Raw genomic sequence first — 27,194 nt, forward strand, 5'->3', positions numbered from 1 at the left:
TTCCTTATTTGTGCTCAAGGGTTTCAACACGTTTTTCCAGTCAGAAATTTCCCCACAATATGATTTATGGGGCGTTTGGGGTAATTCTGTTCTGAATTAAGTCTTAAAAATCTTATTTTCTTAGAGCAAAATGAAAACATCTGCCGGACTTTTGCTTCGTAATTTTCTAGAAATGAAAGTCTCCATCCTGCAATGAGAGGAATAAGACAAGAAAAATGAAATGATAAATAAAATAGAACCTCAAAGTTGTGAGTAAAATGCAATTAAAAGCAGAATGCAATCATTTGCAAATACTTTTCAACTTGTATTGAACTGAATACAGACCAAAGACAAAGATATTTAATGTTTAAACTGACAAACTTTATTGGTTTTCTGTAAATATACACTCATTCTGAATTTGATACCTGCAATATGTTCCAAAAAAGTCTGGACAGGAGCAACAAAAGACTGTGAAAAATGTGCAACGCTCAAGAAAAACACCTGTTTGGAAGATTCAAAAGGTGAACAGTTTAACTGGTAACAGGTGACAGGCTCAGTGGTTCACAAGCACTGATGGGGTGAAGTTCAACACTCGCAAAAACTGCAAATAGTCCAACAGTTAAACAACATTCATCAACACAAAACTGCAGGAATTTAGAGATTTCAGCATTTACGATCCATAATATCATGAAAAGATTCAGAGAATACAGAGAAATCTCTGCATGTAAGGGACAAGGCCTCTGTGACCTTTGACCCCTCAGGCAGCACTGCATTAAAAACTGCATTAAAAACCCTCATCATTGTATAAAGGATACTACATGGGCTCAGGAACACTTTGTAAAACTGTTGTCAGTAAACACAGTTTGTCTCTGCATCTACAAATGTAAGCAAAAGACTCTACCATGCAAAGAGAAAGACATATATCAACAACATCCAGAAACACTGCAGACTGACGAGTCCACGTTTTCAGATTGTTTTCACAGATCATGGACGTCATGTCCTTGGGGCTAAAGTGGAAAAGGACCATCCAGATTGTTACCAGCAACTTCAAAAAACAGCAACATGCTCTTGCAACTTTTTTTTGGAACACTTTGCAGGCATTCAATTCAGAATGAGTGTATATTTACAAAAAACCCCAATAAAGTTTGAACAGTAAATTTCTTGTCTTTGTATTATATTCAACTGAATTTAAGTGAAAAAGCTTTTGCAAATTATTGCATTCTGTTTTTATTTACATTTTATGCAACATCCCAACTTTTTTGGAACTGGAGTTTGTAATATAAAAGCTTTTTCATATTGTCAACAAAGCTCCCCTTCTTCTTCTGTTCCCTGTCTGTGGTGCTCTGCCCCAAGCCCACTGTCTCCAGAACACATAAATCTTTAAAAATGAGTCGCAAATATATAGTTTATATATTTTTAAAAAGGCTCAGGAAGTTCATAAAACAGCTGCACACTGTAGGTTCTACCACGTTAGACCAGTATGAATAAATTGTGCATTTCTTGAGGACTATTTTCAGCTGTGGTTTAATAGTCTTCTACTCATCTGTATGTAGAATATGTATATTTAAAGCACTGCAGAACTTCTGAACACAGTGGAGCATTTAGCAACTACAGATGTTTCCCTCAGGAGGAGGTGGAGACCAACCAACCAGGAACATGTTGCCTATAGTGATGATAATGATGCATTCAGTGACTCCCAAAGGCTAAAAAAGAATGTAGAGATCACATGACAGTTGTATCTACTGATTATTCCTGTTTATTTTAAATTAGAATTACACAGAATTTTCTCACAGGATAAAACATACTCCAGTAAAACTAGTCAGAATAGTCGGTGAAGGTAAAGTGTGCAGCTTTCACCTCACCCAAAAGTGAAAATTTTGCAGGAAAGCAGTGTTGCAGAATCTCCCAAATAATGGACGTGAATGGTGACCAGTTTTCAAATGTAAAAAACAACTGGAAAAAAATAAAATGACTCCAGACTGCTCGTCTGGTGTAATCAAAGTCTCCTAAAGTCCCAACATGCTGTTTGCACATGGTCACACCACACACACACACACACAGTTCAGACAGTGTGCACATGAACGTGGCTCCAAGCTAAAGATCTACAGTGAAGATTCAGGCTAAAAACATGGTGTCAGTAACTTTTTATTTAGTCAACTTGACATGTCTGGGCTTTAGGAGACTTGGATTACACCAGACAAGCAGTATGGAGGCATTTTGTTTTTATTCTGTTGTTTTTTTTACATTTGAAAAATGGTCACCATTCACCTCCATTGTCTGGGAGATTCTTCAACACTTCAGCAGTGTTTTGCAGACTAAAAAACTAAACCTGACCTTCAATCGGCATGAGGCTGCGTAGATAATGACTGAATTTTCATATTTGAGTGAACTATCCCTTTGAACTGATACAGATTATTTCAGGTGGACCTTTTCTAAGTGTCTAAAATACATATTGTTGCTGATCCTGTCCACAGTAGTACATTGCTCAGTCTCTGTGCTGGTGCTCCTCTCTGCTTCTCCAAACCAGGAAAAATATCTCATGCTTCAAACAATCTGAACTATCTATTAACGGCAACAGTCAGCACGGATATTTCTTGTTTAAAAAAAGACTTTCAGCATCATCGTTGGATCATTAATGAGAAACCTCAGCTTGGCATTGCTGTTAATTTATAGACCATATTTTTTTGTATCCTTGCATTAATTAAATATAGACATAAGCCACGTTGATAGGTCACTGCCCACACAAGCAAAGATTTCCCTGAACGTCACTGGTCACCGTCATTAAGTGCAACAGTGTGACTCACCACTGATGTGTTTTTAATAATTTCTGTCTGACAATGGAGCTCTGATGCTCAGAGGGAATTAAATATCAGGCTTTTGATACACAGATAATATTTGTTATTCATTGTTGGGTTTTTTTGTGGAGGAACGGGAAAAAAAATCCTTTAAAGGATGAAAAAGGAGACATTTTTAAAAAGCTTTTCACCTATATAAGAGGTGCAAAACCCCCTGAACGGTTGCGTCAATCAAGCGGTAAGCGCTCCCAATCAAAGTGAAGACGGCCACAGGGGTAATGTGTAATTAAGAATATCGTACAATGTTAATGTGGTTACAGGAGGTTATTAATAGCCATTCATCTTCTTAATGCAATACAGTTTGACTTTGCCCGTGTCCTCTTCATTGCAGGGCAGAGAGGAAGAGTTCTTTGAATATCTAAGACGAATCTCACAACAAAGGACTTACTTCTCGTTGTCGTAGTAGAGCTTCCCAATGGCCCAGGCCACAATTATAGGGAACGGTATACCTGCGAAGGAAAAAGTAAAAAGACAAAGTGACAGGTCCTTCTTTCATCTTTCTCTGCTATTCAGAACAGAAAATATCACTCCAGGGATTTCATGCTGCAATATCCTTGACTCTTTTCTTTTTTTTTTTTTTTTCAGCGTATCACCAGTGCCTGCCAAGCTCTGTCAAAAGCAATTGTTGCTGGTGTGCTATGATCCGCAGATGCAAGCCAAGACTTGTCACCATCTGAATGTTTCTTTGTGAATGAATGAAAAGCTGGACTCTGGTTGATGATAATGCAGAGTGATCGTCCGGCTTACTGACTTATAGGAGCATAATAAGGCAGACAAGCAGCCATTACATTACATCTAAATGACACTAACAGGATCGTGAAGACCCTGCCAGCTGCTGCCACGTCACAAGTCTCACGTCTCTGGAAACTTTCCACTTCATTAGTAATATACTGTCATCAGCGTAATGTTAATCCTCAGGAAAATCTACTTTCACAGCCACAGGATTACGTGAAAAATGTAATTTGTCTTGTTGTTCTCGTCTCCTGTCCACGCCGCTCTCTGCCTTCAGAACCTCCCCTGCTCTTGAAGGCTGAGTCGAAGCTAAGTGAAGCAAATAAAATTTGATCTTATTTATTTTCTTCACAGCCATTCTGAAATGTGCTGCCATCTCCTCCTCACACGGAGGCTTCATGCTGCCCTGGGGGAAATGTAATCCAGCTGGCACAATACACCTAATCTCAACAGCACATAGTTTAGTTTGACAGTGTGAAACGGGGTGTTAGTGAACTCCACACCAATACATTTCCCAGCTGCCACACGAGATCCTGGTATCTCCATCAAGTCAACAGCTCCTATTGTTGGGTGAATCTGTAGCTGACCTTCAGTTTATTCTGCTGAAGTGAAACGTACCCAAACTGACTGGATTTATACAAACAGTTCAATATTTTAGGAAATACAATTACATGCTTTCTAGCTGGGAGTTTAGTGGAAAAAATTTTATATCATTATTCAACGAGAACCAGACGGTGATTAGCTTAGCTTAGCATAAAGACTGGAAGCAGAAGGAAACAGCTAGCCTGCCAGATTACTCCTCATAAAACCAACCAAACAACATTTTGTCCCTTCTACATTTCTTTTTGTGCAGAAATTAAGCAAACAAGACATATAACATATTAACTAGTAAGGTTTAAAGGTGTTGGTAGGCATGTCTGTGAATATTCTCATTCATCCAGGTCATGGTATTCATATCAAGGTTTGTAGTAGGCAACTGGACTTGATAGAGTTCTTGAAGACGTTTCACCTCTCATCCAAGAGGCTTCTTCAGTTCTGCCTGACTGGTTTGGGAGTTCAGGTATTAAACCTAATGGGGTCGTTAGCACCTGGGGGGCATGTGACTCATGTGCCCACCCCTCCATGTGTGACTCATGAGTTTCACTTGGGGGGAGGTGTGAATGAGAGTCGTTAAGGACTCTGCTGTCATGTGACTGGTAGGCGTATTTTTGAATCTTGTGTACAGCCAGGCTACCTGTCCCCCCCTCTGCTTCCAGTCTTTATGCTAAGCTAAGCTAAGCTAAGCTAACTTCACCAATAGCTGCTGTCGAACAATAGTTAGATTTTTTTTGTAAATTTTAAACTGGACTGACATTGAATTTACTCAAACTAACTTCAAAAAGTTGGGACTTACACTTTGTTTGATGAGAAAACTGGTACAGTTCTTATGTCTGTTTGCTAAATACTGAGCTAGAGCCATGAGACAGTTAGCTTAGCTTAGCATAAAGCCTGGAAACAAAGGGAGACAGCTATCTTAGTAAAACTACATGCTTTCCCTTTTACTTTTCTGTTTATGCACAGAGTAAAGTTCAAGTTTGGGCACAGTGAGGTTAGCCGTTTTTGCAAGCTTTCAGCCTTTATGTTAAGCTAAGCTAACTAAGCTAACTAATATTTTTTGTTGCATCATCACGTGATGCCACTGTGCATCGTACAGTATGATGTTAACATTGCACGTTTTGGCCACTATGTCAGATTCCTTTAAAGCCTGCTGCACTTCCTGGGGGCTTAACTGTCGCTCCGAGGTTCAAGGTTTAGGGTTCAAGGTTTCTTTATTAGTAGCCGAAGGTGATTCAGCTGCAGACGACAGATTCAACCTTCCAGAGTTAAAAACAAGACATCACAGTGATACAGACTCAATGACATCAAAACAAAATACATTAAGACAACCAGCATCATGGTGTCAAAAATAGCATCAAAGTATGAGAGCTCCTGAGAATGACAAGTGCTCACACACACACACACACACACACACACACACACACACTCAGCCAGTCACTCAAAAGCTTTAAGTGCCATGCTTGGCTGAAGTGCAACATTTCATGCTCAGGCTTGGGGAGTAACAGATTACATGTAACTATGATTACATAATCTGGATGCAAAAAAAGTCACTGCATTATATATTATATTACAGCTACAGATTAAACAGATGTAATCAGATATGTTTATTAAAATTGGGGACTGTGCACACAGCTGCAATTCATTATCATGACCTCTAGTGAAAAAAATACTTGACTGGGTGGAAATTTTGCCATTTTTTGCCTTTAAATCAATCAGTAAATCAATTAATTGTGCACAACAAAGGAAGAAACAGATGGACAAACGAATCAACGAATCATTTGAATAATCTTTTAAACAAAAAAGTCCAAATTTTGTGACTCCAGCTTCTTCAATGTGAATATTTTCTGGTTTCTTTACTCCTCTCTGACAGTAAACTGAATATTTTTTGAGTGGAGGACATCATTTTGGACTTTGATAATTATTTTTCACCATTTTCTTACATTTCATGGACCAAACAACTAATTAATTAATAATCAACTGATTAATTGATGATGATGATGATGATGATATTTTCACGCAGCTGCAGTGATGTTAATCGTGCAGGTTGTGTGTGAAGAGGAGCGGTATTCGTACTCACACCAGCCGATGCAGATGAACATCCACTTGCGCAGCTTGTCGGTGGAGTAGGTGAGCACGATGGCGGTGTGGAGGTAGCAGCCCTCGCCAAACATCCAGAAGAAGTTGGTGGAGTGGAAATAGTTGAAGGAGGCGGTGACGAGACGGCACCAAACCTGCAAAAACAACATTTTATAGTTTCTTAGAAAGACTGTATTTCATTTTAGTGCCAAACATTTTATACCACAAGTTCTTTAAGTTACATTCTGATAATTTCATCAGGGGTTTGATCCTTGTTGGTGTGTCTGCTTTTTACTTACTTAATGCAAGAAACATGCTCTTTTTCATGACTTGAGTGTTTGCCAATCATTTGTCAAACAGGTTTTATTTTCCACCAACATACATATGGGCGATAAACTAAAGGAAAAACCTGTAAAAAAAAAAAAATGAGTGGAGGGACATAAGCGGAGCAGATGTTTCCATACAGGTCTCGAGGGCTCACTGAACGATTTGATGAGAATAAAAACAATGTGGCCTTCACAGTCACCACATCTCTACCCAGCTGAACAGCGACCATAGATTTTGGAGCGACATGTCAAGTGAAGTCAGCCGCAAATCACGATTTGCCTCGAGGGACTTTACAGTCTGTAGCACGCGACACCCTCTGTCCTTAGACCTTTTGAATCAGCAGCTCCCCATAAAATAACCCCTTTTTTCAGGCTCAGACGTGCTGCTCATGCGCTCAATAGAGTTAACAGACTTGGAGAATCTATGACAAGGAGCATTCAAACTCGTCGGTGACACAACACCTCACTAAATCACATTATGGCACTTATTTTGCATTAATGTGACACCTATTATCTGTGGCTCGTGAAGGCAGAGGCTGAATCTCGAAACTCAGCTGCTGGATCGTCCTTAAAGACACCAACGAGGAAGTTTTTCATGCAGAGAAACTAGATAAAATATGCTGCTTGTCATGTTTCAAAGCCAAAAAACATTTTTGTGGAAAGAGGAACAGTGATTAATAATTTCTTTCATGAAGCGATGATGGTTTTTAGCCAGTGAAGACACTGAGTTTTGGTCACAAAAACTGGGAGGAAATTTGCAGGATGTCATTAACTATTTAAAGGAATATATCTTTTACCTTAAAGGGATAGTTTGGATTATTTGAAGTGTTTGAAGTGATTTTAGAGTTTTTGCACATCAGTAGAGCTCTTTGGCACAGAGGAATAAGAAATATCAGCCTTTGATACACACACAATACTTTTTATTAGATACATTTGTTGTCGGTTTTGGTGTTTTCATGGGATTTGTTAAAAAAAATTTTTGTTGCAAAGATGATACGTACCACGTTGCTTTCGTGCACCTCAGGACTCATGGTGAGCTGCACGATGAACCAGGTGGCGTTCCTCAGGATGAAGGCGGTGATGAGGTTCCAGTGGATGATGTTCCTCAGGCAGCGGATGCTCCTGTGAGACAAACAGAGGAGAATAAAACCCATAAACTGAGATGCTTCTGCTTCTTTTTCAACATGTCTCCTCTGCGGTGTGGAGGGAAAGAAAATGATTTCACACTGAGAAGACGGAGGATGTAATGAAAAAAACAAACATGAGCAGACTGGAGGGAACCGTCTGAATTAAATCTGTTCTCATACTGACTTTAAGTGTTCTACGGATTTTAAAATAAAGACATGAAACTCTCTCCCTCCACAGTCTCTGAAATAAAGGTTCTAACTACAATCATAAAGGGTTCTTCAGCTTTTCCCCATTTTTTGTTTCCAGTAGATCCTTTTATAGAGGTTCCACTTGGAGCTTTTTGGAGAATTCTACCTAGAACCCAACATAAAGAGCCCCTCTAGGCGCTCTATCCAGAATCGTTCCACCTTCTAGGGATGATCTAAAAGACAGCGCCCAGGAAGTTCTACTGAGAACCCTTTTATATTCCCAGGGTTTTATCTAGAATCCACCAAAGGGGTTCTAACAAAACCCTTTTTATATTCCAAGGAGTTTATTTAGAACCAACTTCGGAGGTTCAAACAAGAACCCTTTTATATTTCAAGGATTTCCCCTAAAACCCTCCTAGGGGGTTCTACTGGGAACCCTTTTATATTCCAAGGATTTTATTCAGAACCCGCACAGGGGACTCTACCAAGAACTCTTGATGAAAGTGTTCTTCAAAGATTTCAACAATTGACACAGAACCTTCTATGAGAAGTTCTAAAGGAGAACACCTCCACGGTATAATGGTTCCACCAGGAACTCTCTCTGGGGGTTCTATCCAGAATCTTTCCAACTTCCAAGGGTGAGACCAAGAACCCACCCAGGGGGGCTCTACTGAGAACTCTTTTATAGTCCAAGGGTTTTATCTAGAACCCACCCAGGCAGTTCAGGGTCCCCTGTCCCCTGAGAGGTTCTAAAGGAGAACCTTTCCACCCAGAACCCCTCTGTAGGTTCTAACTAGCATCTTTCCTTCTTCTAATGTAGCTACCAAGAACCCGCCCAGGGGGCTCTACGGAGAACCGTTTTATATTCTAGATGTGTCATCTAGAACCCTAGCTAACATCTATATCGTTGGATTTTAAAAAAATATTTTATTTATTTATTGTTCTCCAGTAAAGGTTTCCTCAGAAGCAAATGGTTCTGGGTAGATCCTCAACTCTTCGTGAAGAACCCTGTTAGAACCCTTATTTCTAAGCGTGTGCCATGAGATCACCCTTAAAGTAATCCCAGTAAAAGCAGAACATGGAGATGATGAATATGAATAATGAAGAGATTTAGCCTCACAGTAACATTTCCCATCATTCCCTGGTGCCCCTCACCCCAAACATAATATGAAGTAACATTTCATTCCCACTGTTTGCGCTCTTGTTTGTGTCATGTCCTGAAAGTCTGATGTTTTTTTAATGCTGTAAATAAATCGACCTTAGGATACAATTAAAATCTGCTTAACTGCCTCAGAGCGAGCGGTCGAAAATAGAAGCGCACGACTGAACGGACAGAACAGACCGGCCTCGGTCACCGTAGTGACAGCCTGGTTTGTTGTCACCAGCTGACGGCATTATCAGCCTGCTGAGGCCGCTTCCTCCTCTGCCAGCCATGAATGACATGATTTATTTTTTAGCATGCATCAATTCTTAATAGGTGTCACTTGCAGCGGCTTTGTGCTGACTGGGCAGACGTGCACGGGCAGGAACTTTCCAGTGGCACTGTCTTATTTTACATTTTTATTGAGCGTGCAGCTCTTAAAGAAAATAACAGCCTCATTAACACAACAGCAGCTGCACAGAAAGGCTGCAACAAAGCCTGTAGTTCTGAATAATTATGATATCATACAGAAGTAAAATAAAGCGCCTCCGGGGTACAAAAACATATAAACTTATATAATTTATAAAGAGCGTCGTCCCACAAACGAGCAGCTAATTTCCCCGCTGTGTCACACTGTTACTGGAGCTTCCACCGGTATCACAGAGGCAGCGGCCGCCGTGCCGGCAGCGCAGCGAGGGAGTCGTATTCATTACTCTGTGTGACCTCACTTCCTCTGGCATCCTGCTGCCGGGGTCAGCACGGCCTGATGTGTATTAATTAAGAGGACAGATGAGCACTCCTGTAGAAACGTCTTTGTTAAAGACACAGAAATACATAGAAAAAATATGTGTTTTTCATGTTCTTAGTGTTTAAGTATACAGATCCTCTGCTGAAGTGAGAGGAGCACAGTGGTGAGGTTATAAAAAAAGACTGATTCAACTTCTTTACTGCAGTAAAAGTGAAAAAGTTCAGGCTCTTAAATGTACTCAAACTATAAAAGTAAAAAGTTGTCCTCTGAAGGACATTTCTACTGCCTTTTTTCTGTGCAACCTCGTCTTTTCTCCACCAGAAAGTGTCCTCTGTCTGTTTTGTCTTGTTACGTCTTTTTTCTTGTTTTATTTTTGTTACATCCTTTATCTTTTTTTTTTAGTCATTATGTATTATTATGCTGTTTTAACCTTGTTACGTCGTTTTCTTTTTGCTAGGTCTTTTACCTTGTTTTTTTGTCTTGTTACGTCTTTTATGCCATCTTGACCTTGTCACGTTGTTTTTTTCTTGTTCTGTCTTTTGTGTCATTTTTGCCTTCTTATGTCTTTTATGTTGTTTTCATCTTGTTGCGTCTTTTATGCCATTTTGTTTTGTTATTTTCCCAGTACGCTGGTTTTGTCTTGTTATGTCTTTTACACAGTTTTTGTCCTGTTAGTTCTTGTTACATCATTTTTGTCTTGTAATGTCTTTTTATGTCATTTTTGTCTTGTTCCGTCTTTTATGCCAGTTTGTCTTGTTACGTCAGTTTGGTCTTGTAACATATTTTTACGTCGTTTTTGTCTTGCATTTAAACTAAAGTTTTGAAAACGTGAGGAGAAGAAAAAGAGTAAAAGTAAAAAGTTAGATGTCACTTGTTCCACATACTATAGACACTCAACAAAAACATATACACAGCACTTTTGTTTTTGCCAGATGATCCATCCTCCTGACAGGTTTGGTAGATCGAGATGCTGATTAAACAGCAGGATTATTACACAGGTGTGTCTGGACCGTCACAGTAAAAGGACACTCGAAAATGTGCAGCTTGATCTTGAAAAAAGACATTTATTAGTCACTGAACTATGGATGTTTCACAGGAAGAAGAACTGGGATGTTTACATCTTCTAAGAATTGTGTACAGATCCTTTATCATGCTGCCATCTGTCTGGTGCGGCGTAAACCACGATTCATCTGTGCAGAGAACGGTTCTCCAGACGCCCTCAAAGGTGAGCAGCTGTTCACTCGAGTCGTTTGTAACGACAAACCGCCATCAGGTCAAGACACCGGTGAGAATTATGAGCTCTTAGCTGAGCTGGTTTCTGACGGTTTGTGCAGAAGTTCTTCGGGGTCAGATCAGCTGTGAAGGTGTCTGGTTTCAGACGATCCTGCAGGTGATGAAGTCTGACGTGGACTGACGTGCTCCATCATCGTGAGGCCGCTTGGATGTGCTGCCAAATTCCCCGAATCGACAGCTTATGATAATGAAATGAACAGTTAATTCATGGACAACAGCTCCGGGGGACATTTCTGCAGTGAAGACGCCAACCGCACACTCCCTCAAAAAAAAAACCTGTGACATCTGTGGCGCCGTGTTGTGTAATCAAACTACACATCTATCAGAACACCTGTGTGACAATCCTGCTGTTTTATCAGCGTCTCTATAGGCCACAGCTGTCAGGTGGCAGAGGAGAAGAGCTCACTAAGGCCGGAGATATACTTGCTGTTTAACCATGCGTTTGCGTTCGCATACGCGTCTTCTGAGGACGCGCACAACCATCGCTCCAAATGGACGCAGGATACGCGAGGCAGCCATGAAGCGTAGGGATGCATAGGGGTGCGTATGCGAACGCGTAGTTTAAAGCAAGTATATCTCCGCCCTAACACCAATTTTAACACTTTTGTCAACAAAATTTGACAGAAAATAACTAAAAATCAACTCATGCACACTGTATAAGTAAAATCGTGGAAATCTTTTTGCAGAAGCAGTCCAGTAGTTCTACTCTGGCAGGCATGATGTCTGAATTTAATATGTGTATATAAAGTATATAATGTTCCATGTATACTTCAGGGTCAGTGCCTTGTTCTCTGGCTCTTCTGTGGCTCACTGACTTTGTGAACACATGAATAAGAAGTAAACTCTGTAAACACTGTGGATAAAGGTGCAGCTCATTCCCACATCAATATATTTTACCAAGAAAAAAAACAGAATAATAGTTAATATATTTGAACCCAGTGACCACAACATAAACCTGAGACACTGCTGAATTATCCAGAAGAGTTCTGTGTTTCCGTGTTCAGGAGAACTTTAGAACAAACACGTGAAACAGTAACTTTCGGTGCAGTTTTTCTGCTCTCAGATGTGTCACATCACAGAGGCTAAAGATGCTCTGACTGCCATTTCAGTGATTTTTAGGATGAACTTTTCAAACGCTCTCCTGTTTCAGCTCTGATCCTCTCCTCTCGTTATGGTTCCGCGACACCGAGCTCGAGTGTCAACCTTTCTCTCCATCACGTTGGCAGCAGCAACGTTCCTTTAAATGGTTCTCAATCTCATTAAAAATGAAGAAGGTGAGTAACAAATGCCAAACTGCTTCATCACACGGATGCCATTTTCAGCTGGACGACCCCTGTCCTCCCACACTCTGAGGACTAACACTGCTCACTAGAACCATAAAGGGTTCTCCTGCTGGTCTCCTGTTCCAGGTAGAACCTTTTATAAAAGCTCATCTTGGAGCCCTTTTACAGAGTTCTACCTAGAACCCAACATAAAGAGTTATAACTAGAACCATCTGTGAAAGGTTTCATCCAGAAGCTCTACAGAGAACAATTCTATGGTGTAATGGCTCCACTCAGAACCATCTCTGGGGGTTCTATTCAGAACTGTTCCATCTTCTAAGGGTACTAAAAAGAACCCACTCAGGGGGTTATCTGGAATACACTCTGTGGGTTCCTCAAAGAACCTTCTTATATTCCAAGGGTTTTATCTAGACCACATTCAGGGGGGTTCTACCATAAGTGTGCTTAAAAAGAACTCACCCAGGTGGTTCTATTGAGTACCTTTTCATATTCTGGGGCTTTTATCTAGAATACAATGAGTGAGTTCTACTGGGAACCCTTTCACATTCAAAGGTTTTTTTTTTTTTTTTTTATCAAGAACTCACTAAGGGGTTTTATTGGGAACCTTTGTATGTTCCAAAGGTTTTATCTAGAACACACTCAGGAGGTTCCACAGAGAACCCTTTTATATTCCAAGGGTTTTCTCTGGGACATACTGGGGGTTCTATAGGGAACCTTTTTATATTCTAAGGGTTTAATCTAGAGCACACTTAGAGAGTTCTACAGAGAACCCTTTTATATTCCAAGGATTTTATCTAGGACACACTCGGGAGGTTCTATTGGGAACCGTTTTATATTCTAAGGGTTTAATCTAAAGCAAAATTGGGGGGTTCTACAGAGAATGTTTTTATGTTCCAAAGATTTCATCTTGGACACACTCAGGGGGTTCTGCAGAGAACCTTTTTATTTTATCAAGAACCCACTCAGGGGGTCTTTTGGTACAAAGAACCCTTAATTAAATAGTGCTTCTACAATTTTCCTATGAATATATATAGTTTCCTTTTTTTTGGATGAAAATGGTTCTTAATGGAACTTTTAGTCCTACAAAGAACACTTTCTTACAAAAATGGCTCCACAGGAGCAAATGGTTGTGGGTAGAACCCTGCTGGAACCCTTATTTCTGAGTGTCCCTCCCTCCCTCCCTCCCTGTCCGAGCCGCTCTGGTCCACAAACACGAGTTATGCATAAACGCCGTCCTGTAAAACGTCTCTTTATTCTGTCTCTCTGTGCCCTTTCACGCTTTTCTCACCCCCGGGCGTCTCTCGGGGGTCGACGGCGGCCCCCAGCCGTTGAGGGTGCTAAGACCTTTCTCTGTCGGTTTTCCTTCGGTTTGTCAGAGGAACCCTCTCCACCTCCACCGGTCGTCTCAGCAGGCCTTCACACGACCGTTTTGGTTTCCTGCGCTCTCTCAGATGGGTACATTATTCCCATTTGTCGGGGGGGAAATGTGCCCTAGTTTTTGCGGGCGTCTAAACCCCTTTACATCTGCGGGATTGAGATAGGGAATGTTTCATCCCATGACCAAACGGTTTTTGAATAAGAACGAGAGGCGCTTTGAACGAGGGATCTTAGGAATACTGACGTTTCTGTCACATCAAGGATGTGTTTAGGATTATCAGCGGACGGGTGGCAGAGAGACCAACACTTACCTCAAACACAAGAAGAGGAAGAAGGCGATGAGCAGCGCCACCATGGAGATGCAGTGACCCAGGAAGTTTATGATCACAGCTATTTGGTAGTGCATCTTGCCTTTTTTCTGCGGGGAGAAAAAGGAACACAGGATGAGTGTCTCGGGTATTTCTGATTCGCAGAAACAATATTTTCCCGAGAAGAAAGGAGACTTAAAAGAGTGAAAATCCTCTTTTGTCTATTTTTTTTTATTTCTGTAGAGTCGACTCCCGCTGCGCGTTTTCACAGGGACGAGTTTAGAAACTTGGCACAGTTTTAAAGAAGCGATAATAAACTGTACATGTTAATAGTTACACTGTTTATTCAGTGTAAGAAACAAATGCCAAAAATACAACCTTAAATATTCTAATATGAAATAATATCAATAAATAGCAGCTGTTTGTAATTCCAAATAACCTACAGTCATGAAGGGGTCATGAGACAACGATCCTCTGGACGAAGACACAAGGACAAGAACCCACCAACAGTCCTGCTCTGTCTCTGTCGTCATTTTGTGTCTCTTAGTGGTTGTTTGTTGTTGTCTTTGTGGTTGTTTTGTGTCTCTTTGTAGTCATCTGTTGTCTCTTTATGGTTGTTCTGCGCAGTTATTGTTTGTCTCTTTATGTCCATTTTTCATCCCTTTGTGGTGCATCTCTGTTCTGCGTCTCTTTGTAGTGTTTTCAGTCACTGTAGTCGTTTTCTGTGTCTTTGTGGTTGTTTTTCTTTCTTAGCAGTTGTCATTTGGTCATTGTGGTCATCTTTTGTCTCTCTGTAGTCATTTTGCATCTCTTTGCAGTTGTTTTGCATCTCAGTGAGCTTTTTTAAAATCTTATAATGGTGGTCTCTTTGCAGTATTTTTGTGTGATTTTAGTCATTTTTTATTTGTCCATCTCTTTGAGTCAGTTCATACAGAGGTTCTCGTCCGAGGCTCCGGGGTCTACAGGCCTGTTCAATAATCCATCCATGATACTAATAATCCAATTTCCTCATATCAGCATGTTTATCACCAATAAACCTCCATATGTCAGAGCAGCCTGAGGAGAGGAGAGGAGAAGTGTGTGTTGAACACCCTCACACACTGTCTTCAGCCTCCACGTTCTCGTATGGCCGCTGCAGGTTCTCCACACAACACAGACACATCTTCCTCTGAATCTGCGCCTAAGACCGCTGTCTGTGACTCAGATATCCATTGTGATCGGATTTTCTCCACACTACCAGCAGTAATCTGTGCTGTAAGTGGATTTATGTAACCTACTGGTGTCTACGCCCAGATTAAATGTGGGCATGTTTAATCCCCGCACCGCCCGCCCAGAAACACGCCATCTTTTCCCATTCACTTTATTTTAATGCAGCAGCTCAAATCTTTAACTCTGTCTAAGTCCACAGTGGACACATGGCATAATACTGTCTCTCAAAGGACGCCGAGTCTTTCCCTTCTGTTGTTCATATAAACAGGGACGGATGTTTGTAGGATGGGAAAACAAGAAAACAGATTATATGTCTAAGATTAGAAAATGAACGTTTTCTGACCCGCAGCCTCTGTAGTTCAGGGTCGATTTAATTTAGGCTCATTTCCAAACTGAGTGGAGCAGGTTTGGGTTTTTTTTTAAGTCTATTTTAAATCATTTCAATTCAGTTCTTACATAATTGTGATTATTTGAGCTGACTGCAATCATTTTGCATAATCGTTCACCTGTAGAAACTGAAAACAGCTGGATGCGATGTCATTTTTCCATCAACATTTACGTGTCATTTTCCATCATTTGAGATTTGACTGGTGCTTTTTCTTTTTTTTTTCTCGCCAAGACACGTCTTGCACGTGTGTTAACATTTTTGCACTGGTTTCACTCCTTCTTCAAATCCCTTTTCACAACACAGATCTCATAAGACGACCCACACCTCTGTTGGGTAACTGCGTCAAACAAAAGGAAAACATCTAGAATTTACTTGTCTCTTCAATCAGCAATCAGTCCTTATCTGTTTAAAAAAAAAAGATGCTGCCACTGTGTTTCTATCTTCAAGCACTGATAAAAGAGACCGAGTGCACATGAAGACAGTAAGAGACAAAAATTAAAAGTTGAAAATTGAGTATTTTTTCATTTGCATTAAATTGTTGGTTCTTTGGTGAAGAAGGAATGCAGAACCACAGCTGTAACATGACAAATGTCTGGATTTGCCCTGTTTAGGTGCTTATTGTCAGTTTTACACGTCACTGACGCTTCATCAACACAGACAGACCTGCACGCAAGGATACTGTTAATTTAATTTAATTTAATTTATTGTATTTCAACAGGGCTTCTCAGTGCCGGTGCAGAGTACAGCTGCACAATTAGTCACAATTGCAAAGAAATTTGCAGTGTGAACAAGCGCAACATCCAAATCTCAGAACCAGAGTCAAATCACAATTTTTTTAAAAAAAGGGAACGTGTGAGAAAACATCTTTATAATGAGGTACTGTAGAGCTGCAGAGACGACCTGGACTAAAAATCTCCAGATGAAAGAAAACATGTTTGTTTGGTTTAGACCCCAATAAATATCACATCATCACGATTTGTACAGTTTTATTTTTTAAGTGAACATGAAAATTTGAATGTAAAACTGATCATTTACTCTAATCGTATCGCATTTTGTAAATTAAGTCAAAATAATTGCTCATAATAATAATATGACTCATTCAGCTCTAGTACAGAGTGCAGCAGGGTGTCTTTTAATCTCCAATAAAATCATCTTTGGAGGAAAAAAGACGGTTCCTGCTGGGATACACTTGCTTGCCTTTTATGACTTCTGTGACTGTAAAGTCTCAACAAATGTCAGACACATAGAGCACAGGTTCATACTGATGCATTTTGTATTTTGAAAGAATATATTAGTTTGACCACAAGTTGTGCCGTTCGGTAAGAATTTTCTTTTCTTGGTAGTTGTTAGTTTTGTTAGTGTTTGTATTTCGCAAACAAAATGTCTCACAAGTTTAAGCCTGTGGATGAAGATGTAACTTCTGAATGGACAAACGTGTTCAAACAAATGAGAAAAAACGTAATTATCTAGTTGCACCACCTCCTTCTGCTCTGAGAATTAGTGGCTCTAACTGTTTATCTCGAGGTGCTTAACTTCTAATTTTTGCATAATGTTAGAGGATGGAAAAGCTCATTACTTTGCCAGTTTTCTATAAATGTGTTTATAACTATTCAGGAGGATCCTGTGAGAAACATTGTTATGCATGACAAGGTTTATTTTGATTATTGGTACCTGTCATTGTCAGTAATTGCTTTCTCTGTTTTTGTCATATTTTTCTGTGCAGTTTTTGATTACAGTGCCTAACTGGCAAACAGAGATGCACATGAGCAATTCAAATAAAGTTTGGACGTAAAACCTAAATAAAAACAGATTGCAATGATCCGCAAAAACTTATTGACCTATAGTTGGTCGAATACAAAGACAAACTGATAAACTTTATAGTTTTTTGTAAATATGCACGTTCCACAACTTTCTCAGTCTTTTGTTGCTTCTGTCCCAACTTTTTTTGGAACACATTGCAGGCGTCAAATTCAGGATGTGTATATATTTACAGTTTATCAGTTTGAATGTTAAATAACTTTGCTCTGTACTCAACTGAACAGAGGTCAAAAAGGATTTTGCAAATCATTGCATTATTTATTTTTTGAATTGGGGTTATATTAGACTTGCACTATAATGGTGACTTAAAAGAAACAGACAGACAATTAAATCGTTAATTGCAATTATTTGGATGACAATTAATCATCAACTAAAGTCTCATATATAGTATAAATCACTGTAGGCTGCTTTAAACGTGCTTTGAAACAACTTCAAGATGCGACTGGAAAGATTTGAGAAGCTGAGACAAAAGGCAGGATCTGAACTCAAGGTGTCACTTTTTGTGTGATTTCCTTCAAGGTGAAGCTGTCTAAAAGTGTGCATCATTATCTCCATTAGTACCTTCGCACATTGTGTCACGACTACAAAGACGCACAAAGCACAGCGTTCTCGCAGAGAAACCAGGGAGGCGGCGTGATGCAGCAGGAGGACGTTATGACAGCTGAGCTTTTCAGAGCAGGTATAAACACTTCTGCCCGAGGAGCACCTCTCGTCTCGTCCTCCCAGCTGCACCTCAGCGCTTAAATCAAACCTCACAGGTTCTGAGTGGGTTGCAAGTACGGTGGCCCTGAGAGCTCAACACACCGCGGTTTAAGAAAAACACATTCAAATGGATAAAAAAAAACAAGCAAATGGAAGAAAGGTCTCACAACTCTGACCACAAACACGACCAAATACAACAAACACAACTGAATCCTGAAAACACAAAACTGCAACAGATAACAACAGAAGGACACTAAAAGTGATGAACACAATCAAACACCTTATTTGTTGCTGTGGTTTGTGAAGCTGCATCTCGTGATCCAGGCGTTATTTCAGATGCTTGATTTTAAAGGGCCAGTTCACCCCAAAATACTAATATGATAGTTCTGATGCGAGTTGCAGAGTTTTGGAGATATCGATCTGCCTTCTTTCCAATATGATGAGACTAAATGGCATCTGTGATGCTCAAAGCACCAGAAAAAAAATTCATCTGAAAAATTTGAAAGCAGCGTCTCTGTCTACTGGAAAGAAAGTGGTTCCAGCAGATTTTAAAGTAGTTCTGGTAGATTCTACTGCAGAAAGAAAGTAGTTCCTTCATGAAACTGACAGCTCGACTCCCACCTTCGGCCCTTTGCTGTGTGTCATCCCCTCTCTCTCTACCCCCACTTCCTGTCTGCTCTTCAGCTGTCCTGTCCAATAAAGGCTGAAAAAACAGAAGTTCAATTGACTGTAAAAGAGTCGCTCTTTAGCGAATTCTTTTCTTGACAATGTTCTTCATGAGTGACACAGATTTTAAACTGTGGAAAAACCTTATTTATGCAATATATACGAGGTTGCTGAGCTGTACGTTAGCAAAGTCACCAGGTGCAGCCGTGTGATGTAAAAATATAACATCATGTAACGTAACAGCAGGACAAACTGTCATATTAACACTTTAAATGTTGCACAGCACAAGAATAATAAGGCAACTACAGACCACCGTGAATAATATATCCAAGCTTGATCCTGCAGAAAAATAATTTGTCATCCCAATTTATCACAGATAATATTCAACTGGTAACATTCATTTTACTTTGATTTGGCAAAAAAACTAAAGTGTTTTCAGTATATCCTTCATTATGCAACAGTGTCAGATGAACAGTATCGTGTTTAAATCTGCTGTTTCATGTGCAGCAGTCGGTTAGAAAGTTAAGATCAGATTCAGTCGATCAATGATCCTCTCTTGCTTTATTTGCAGCCACAGTGTTGCTTTCGCCGCAGTATAAGTTTTTCTTTATTTTCACAGCTCTTCACTATAACGACTTGATCATCTTGACTGAAGCGGGCGACTCAGGATCGCTTCACTTTCTGCAGAAGAAGACTCGCACTTTGAAAGCCTGAGTTAACAAATAAAGTTGATAACCACAGTTGTGACACCCGTTATCTCTGACTGGGGTTGCAGGTTTTGTCGATCCGACTGATGCAAAGAAAACCCAGCTGTGTTGAGCTTCCTTTGTAGTACAGTGTTTGTGTTTTTTTTTTTTCAAATGCATTTCTTTAGATGCTTTGAGCATCAAGCCAAGTGAAATTTAATCCCATTATATTGGAGAGAAGACAGCTGATATCTGCAACAATCTGCAACTCACACCACAAACATCTTGATGGATAAACAGCTCTATATGTCAGTGAAAAAAAATGTATTTTGGGATGAACTGTCCCTTTAAACAGGTAGAAACAATATAAAATAGAAACATGTTGCACTGCAGCTGCTTATTTCTAACGTCTGATGTAATACACTGCATGTATTGAGTTTGTTTTCTCTAAACTTTTATTTCTTCAGGTAAGTTTCACAGAGAGCGACGTTCTCTTTTCACCTTCACACAGCGACACACTGACAGTACGGTGTGAAACAGAGAACACCTTATGATGGGCGACAAGAACCAAATCAGACTGTTTCAGACGCTCTGAACCTTCGTCAACACGCCGTGAAAGAAGCTCGCTGTGAATTTGATCCAATGCTAATACGAGTCTGTTACACAAATCATGTGATTATTGTCGTCGTGGGAGTTGTGTTTGTGCATTGCTGGTGTCTGGTGTCAGTCATGTGACCACCAGGACATGTCCCTCGTCTCGTGTCCCTCTGCTGCCCTAAAATACATTTTTTCTCCAAACAAGGACTGTAGATTTTGTCCCCCATCTTCTGCAGCAGAGTGGCGCTAAAACAGGGATCATTTCAAGGGTGGTTTGACAGGAGGAATGATCAGCATGACGACTGATTACACGCAGAGTGATCGTTCTCTTTAAGCGCACGTGAGCATATAGAACCGACAGAACCTGATGTGTTCTGGAGAGGAGACACATCAGGACGTAAATCACACAAACTGGAGCTTTAAAGAGAACGAGACGCACCTATCATTACACTGTGAGATATACAGGTTCTAACAAGAACCATAGAGGGCTCTTTAGCTTGTCCCCATAAGAGAACCCTGTTTGGTTTCTGGTAGAACCTTTTATAAAGGTTATACTTGGAGCCCTCTCTGATAGTTCTACCTAGAACCCAACATAAAGAGTTATACCTAGAACAATCTGTGGAAGGTTTCATCCAGAACCCCCTATTAAAGGGTCAACAGAGAACCCTTCTGTGTAATGGTGCCACTCAGAAACCTCTTTGGATGTTCTATCCAGAACTTTTAAAACCTCTGAGGGGGCCAACAAGAACCCACCCAGGGGGTTCTACTGAGAAGCTTTTTATACTCCAAGGGTTTAATCCAGAACCCATCCAGAGGGTTTTACCAAGAGCTTATCTTGAATACACTCAGTGGGTTCCTAAGAGAACCTTCTTATATTCCAAGGGTTTTATCTAGAACCCACCAAGGGGGTTCTACTGGGAACCTTTTTATATTTCAAGGATTTTATCTAGAACACACTCAGGGGGTTCCACCAGGAATCTTTTCTATTGAGAACATTTTAGATTCCAAGGGTTTTATCTAGAACCCATCCAGGGGGTTCTACCATGAGCCTTATTATAGTCAAAGGTTTTTAATCTAGAACCCAGAGAGAACCTAGAGAGGTTTTATTTAGAAAGCACCAAGAGGGTTTTACTAGGAACCTTTGGGTATTCCAAGGGTTTTATCTAGAACACACTCAGGGGGTTCTTCCAAGAACCCTTTTATATTAAAAGGATTTCAACTAGAACATATCAAGGTTTTTCCCTAGAACCCACCCAAGAGGTTCTACCAACAACCATTTTATATTGGACAGGTTAAACCACCCAGGAGGTTCTACTGAGAACCCCTTTATATTCCAAAGGTTTTATCTAGAACCCACCCATGGGGTTCTACTGAGAACATTTCCATGATACAAAGAACCCCTGATGAAAGAGTTCTTTGAGGATTCAACAACACTTTTTCTTCCAAAAAGAGTTCTTGAAGAACCTGTGAGAAATCCTTTCTTGAGAAACAAATCAGCCATCAAGAAGAACCCTTGTGGAACCCTTATTTCTCAGCATGTAGCCTCAGAACCCGACCTGACTCGCTCTCCATCTATAAGAAACAACAAAGACACTTATCGTATATTTTAAGGAAAAAAAAAATGAGCGAGTCCAAAAAGTAAAAGAGGATTTTTCTTCTCAAACAAACTTTCCAATAAGCCTTTGATCCACAGTTTGTGTCCCGGTGGAACCACCACATATCTGCTCCAATATAGGCTGAACTTTAAAGACGAAGCCACTTCCTCTCCCCCTCCCCTTCTCCCCTGATGTCAATCACGCCGCCGCTGCCACCTGGTGATTTATTTCATGCCTACAAAAGGAAAAAAAAAAAAAAATCAAACACACATTTTTAAAAGGTCAGACACTCTTTATCCATCTTCTGCGGGGATCGATTGAACATCCGAGTCTCTGGGAAAAGACTAAATGAAGGGTCTCAGTCCACAACATGCTCACAGATCTATAAAGAACCAATGTGCTGCAGCCGGTGACCTAATTAACAGGTCAACACGTCTTCACATGTTAGACAAAAGAATAGAAGTAACGAAAACACAGAAATTAACAGTGAATTGATCCAAATAAGACGTGCCGTGTGTGTGAATCAAAGCCTGATAAAACTATGAAACTAATAAAATCACATTAATGAGCCTCACTGCTGCAGCAGGTGACATGTTCCTTCATTACCATGAGCCACCGGTTTATTTTGAATCAATCCCACATAATGAACACTGAGGTTATAACCTCGCTGCAGACCTCTGAATCAACACCCACAGCTCAGATTTCTTCCTGGTGCTCATTTCCACACTTAGAGAAACAACAAACCCAGTCTGAGCTTTGTAGCTGGGATTATATGAAGGAGGATGTGGTCATCCTGCAGCACAGCCAGAAAAAATATCGCTATTCACGGTTTTAAATGTCAAATTAAAGTGACGGAAAAAGGTTGTCATCTTGAAAAACCGATCTATTCCCCTTCTTGCTGAGAGTTTAGATGAGAAGATCAATTCTGTTCTCATATTTGTGTTGAGTCAGGAGGCAATTGATCCTTCACTAAGCCCCGCCCTCCTTAGTTACTGTTGCTACGCCTGCCAAGATTTCAATTCTCGCATTATATTTATGCAGTTTATGCTGATAACGGTGGCAGATTAAAAGCCAAAACTGTCGAGTAATTGTTGAAGCATGAGGTCTGCGGTTCCATCGAGAGGTAAACCAGAGCAGATCCTCATTTTTAGCCAACGACGGTGGATTTTGTCACTAAAATAATGACTCACGAGCAGATTTCATAAGTGTAGCTGGCTGATGTAAGCTAATGCTAATGCTAATGCTAACTCCTTGAGTCAGCTGAGAAGTCTCCGGCTGATGTTTTTACTGTTTCCATCTAACATGTTTTAAAACAAGAACCCTGTGAAAGTGTTTATGTAAAGTTAGCTAACAACTGCAAACATGACGTTAATGCTAACAGACTGAAGCTAAAGCTATCTTACATCTCAGCAAACATTAGTCAGATGGTGAAATACAGCAGGTATATCTACATGATAGATGACACAAAAACACTCACTAACATTGCAAAAGGAAGCGCAGGTCATCCAGCCAGACCAGCCAAACCGCGATCACGGAAGAAAACTGGGATAAGAGCTAAGCTAACCTGGCTTATACCTGAGACAGCGGGTCGGAGAGAGATGCATCATCGCTGCATCAGCCCATATCCTCAAATCCCCAACATAACTTATGCAATTGCAGTGGTATCTAACAAATTTGTCTGGAGGTGAAGTTACTGCAGCTAGTAAGCTAGCACTCGTTAGCTGGACATGCTAACATTTGCAGCGTATGCTAGAGCAGATTAAAAGACGAGAGGCAACAAAAAAGATGGAGTGTTGCTCTCGTTCTTCAACATAGAGAGAAATGCAGTTTGACAGGCCTACAGTGTCCTAGTTACGGTTGCTAAGCTATGATTGGACATTTGCCGGTTGGTGGCGGGGCTTAACTTAAGCGCTACATAAAGAATAGAAGCAAAACCACCACTTGTTGTTTTTTTGTACAAGTTAAACCAGAGGTTTTCAAGGTGTGAGGCGAGCCTCCTCGGGGGGGGTCACAGTCTTGGGGTTACTCTGGTCATTTCTTTTTTTATTTTGTAGTCCTGGTCCTCCTTCGTGTGTCTTCACTTCCTGTCTTTGTCCTTTTCCTGCCCTGTTTGATAACCATTTGTTTCACATTTAGTCCTTGTGTTCCTCTGTTTCTGTGCCAGTTTGTCGTCATCCTTTGGTGTCATCCCCTGTGTTTCAGACCTTTGTCGGATTTGTTTTTTGTTTTATTTTTTTTCCCTTGTTGGATTTGTTTGCTTTTTGAACTCTAGTTTGACCTGCTGGGTTTACAAGTAAGCTTTTTGTATATTGTTTCTTTATTAAAACACATTTTTTGATCTGTTTCTGCCTCGCCCCATCTGCATTTTTGCGTCCAGTTTGTTTTGTTGTACATACTTTGATACAGGAGAAGCTTGACGAATGGGAAAGATGGGAGAGTCATAAACTAATAAATCCCTTTGGACAGACCTTATGTATTTGGTATAGTGTAAATCCATCTGCTGATCGTGTTCGGGAGGAGAATGAATTATTGATCTGTAAAGACACACGTAGAATCTGATTATGAAATTAATTTGGCAGCAGGTTTTCTTTTTATTCCCTAAATAACAGGTCAAAAGCTGTTCAAACTGTTGTCCTTGTATTCTTCTTTGTGTGCTTTGTCTGATTAAAACTGTGTGACAGTGATTCCACAGTTATACAACTGTAAGTCACACACATGAAAATGTTGGGTGAAGGACAGATGCGCTGTCTCCCTCCGTCTCTCTCTTTCTCTCTCTCTGAACAAGGGAAAACACAAACACCAGTGCTCTCTGTTTTTTTTCTTTTCTTCTCTTCACAAAATTTCTGCAAACCCACCTGTGAGTCATTATTCATAACCAGTGTTGGGGCTAGTTACTCGAAAAAGTAATATATCACATATTACATATTACTCTCAAAAATAGTAATGCCTTATTTTACTTTATTACTCCCTGGAGAAAGTAACTAGTTATATTACTAGTTACATTTTTTTTCTTAATTACTCTATAATTGCCTGAGATGCATCAGATGGAGGGAGAACAGACAAAGGAGGAGTGTTCTTTAGGGTCTTTATTACACCAACAACAGACTGGCACTGTCTAGCACAAATAAGTACAAACAACTGTACTTGTGCAATCAAGAACAAACAAATATTAACTTCCTCAATGTTTAACAAAAACCATCTGGTGCAAACAATCAATTTGATTGTCGATTAACAAGTACAGACAAAAAATATTAACTTCTGTGGAGAACACTTCTTGTACATCAGTAAATGTAACGTCTTCATCCTCCCCTGATCCCTCGTCCTCTGAATTGGATGCTGCTGCCGCTGGCTTGGGCTCATACTCCCTGAATGTGAGAAGTGAAAGAAGGAAAAAAAAAACTATAATGTGTGGCCTATTCAATTAAAATGTAATCATATCATGTGTGTTCTTGATTAATGCAATCAAAGTACAAGTAAGTAAACTATTATTCAACTGACCTGAAAGCCTTAACAAAATTCGATCCATTGTCTATGACTGTTGCTGTGACCTTCTCTGACAGTCCATAAGATGAGTGAACCTGCTCAATTTCAGTGGCCACAATGTCATATGTGTGTCGTCCTTTGATTCTTTTGCAGGTAAGGGCTGCTTTTTCACGATGGAAGTTGCTTGGATCAATCCAATGGGCAGTCATGCCTATGTAGCTTTTGTTGTGACAAGTCCAGATGTCAGCGGTCGTTGACACATACTCAATGCTCTCAAACGTTTTCTTCAGCTCACTTTCCATCATGGCGTAACATTTATCTAAGTACATTGTGAAGGTTTTCCTGTCGGAAAATGGCTGGTCTCCCCCTGCTATCGGTATTTTGCCGATTATCTTTCGAAAAGACAGCGATTCGACGGTAGAAAGAGGTAACATTTCTTCTACTACGTACGAGGCAACAAGCTTATTTATCTCGGATTTTGATGTTGGTAGTACTTTATGTTCAAATGAAAGTTTATCCTGCTTGCGGGGCTGCTCGTTCATGTCACTCCGTCGCTTCGCAACGAGCTTGATGTGTCTGTGCTGTCGCTCCAGGTGCTTCTTCAAGTTGGAGGTAGAGTTACAAGCGGTGGAGAGCAGCTTTCTCCCCGGGCAGAGTGTGCACTTCACCATCAAGTTATTTTCCTTCCGTTGAACATATTCAAAATAATGACTGAATCTCCACCCATCAAAACTAGCTTTCTGCTGCTGGGAACATCCCTCAGAAAAAGAGCTTGCCATTGTTGACGCTTCCATTTTTTCCCATCTGTCTTTGCGGGTGCCGCTCTGCTGCCGGCTGCCGGGTGTCGACCAATCGGTGATGGTAAATGATACCTCTTGCCAAACCCAGACCAATCACTGTTCCATTCACGCCCCCCTCCCTTCTGCTCTCTGTGTTGTGTGCGTTGTGTGTGATGAAGGTGCTACTGGCAAATGTAACGCAAGTAACTAGCTCGGGAAAACTGTAATAATATTACCATTTCCAGACGAGTAATGCCTTACACTACTAGTTACTGAAAAAAGTAATGTTATTACAGTAACGCGTTACTTTGTAAAACTTCATGTTTCCTTCTCGTGGTTCATTTCTAAAAAAAGTCAATGTGAACACAGACTGGAGCAGAACTGAAATATAGCGATATATCATTTATTTCAGTTTGGTCTGGACCAAATGAATCAGACTACAGGTGTGAGAACAACATCACACTTTGAAAACCCCCGGATTAAACAAGATAGTATAAGTTAATCATGGGGTCTGTATAATAATAGAGGCAGTGTTTCACTCTCTGGACAGACCAGCTGTTTATCTCAGCTTCCGGTCTTTATGCTAAGATAAGCTACCTGGCTGCTGCTTCATATTTACACCTTGATTCCACTGAGCACAGCGCTGTGACGCTCCATCTGTCCTCCACAAGGCTTTGCTTCTACCACGAATAAGTATGCTGCACAGTTAAATTAAGATTAAATGATTTTAATTAAGGACAGACCGCCTGTCTCCATAGACATACATGCGCTGGGGAAAGCGGCTGCCCCTTACCAAGATGACGGCCGTGTTTGATGCAAAAGATTCAACCGTGAAGGTAGCAGAGCGAACAAAATACAGTCTGATTATATATGTGAACATGTATTTTTACTGATGAATGGTAGGAGTGAACTCATCCTTTGTATTAAGTCTCGTACCGAGGGCTAATGTAAGTGTGTGGATGGCAGGCCATGGACCAAACCACTGTGTGGAACAGGAGGTGGGGAGGAAATCTTTATAAGCTTAAAAACATCTATCTATGTTTTGGGGGGGACTGTAATTTTCCCAGAAAGGAAATTTCCACCCTTGAATACCACGGGGAAAAAAAATGACTTTTTGGCATAAAAATTTTGTCAATCTGTAACAAGACATCTGTCTTCAAAATACATGTATTCTTGATTTTGGGGTGAACTGTCCCTTTAAACCTCTCCTGCTGCTGTAAATACTCCACAGCTGAAAACA

At 40.4% G+C, this 27,194-nt stretch overlaps 1 protein-coding gene across 2 annotated transcripts in view; it reads right to left on the reverse strand.

Annotated features, from left to right (window-relative positions):
• The window catches only part of LOC146312399 (corticotropin-releasing factor receptor 1-like), a 93,707-nt gene that overhangs the window by 16,129 nt on the left and 50,384 nt on the right, over positions 1-27,194 (reverse strand). For both annotated transcript variants that reach the window (XM_084740259.1, XM_084740258.1), the window contains exons 6-9: positions 14,035-14,141; positions 7,567-7,687; positions 6,241-6,394; positions 3,223-3,283 (exon numbers count right to left, since the gene is read on the reverse strand). In XM_084740259.1, coding sequence (XP_084596385.1) covers positions 3,223-3,283; positions 6,241-6,394; positions 7,567-7,687; positions 14,035-14,141 — 443 coding nt within the window. The remainder of the gene's footprint in view (positions 1-3,222; positions 3,284-6,240; positions 6,395-7,566; positions 7,688-14,034; positions 14,142-27,194) is intronic.

The sequence above is a fragment of the Lutjanus erythropterus genome, chromosome 17 (genome assembly GCF_056507025.1).
Source record: "Lutjanus erythropterus isolate fLutEry1 chromosome 17, fLutEry1.hap2, whole genome shotgun sequence".
Classification (NCBI taxonomy): Eukaryota; Metazoa; Chordata; class Actinopteri; order Lutjaniformes; family Lutjanidae; genus Lutjanus; species Lutjanus erythropterus.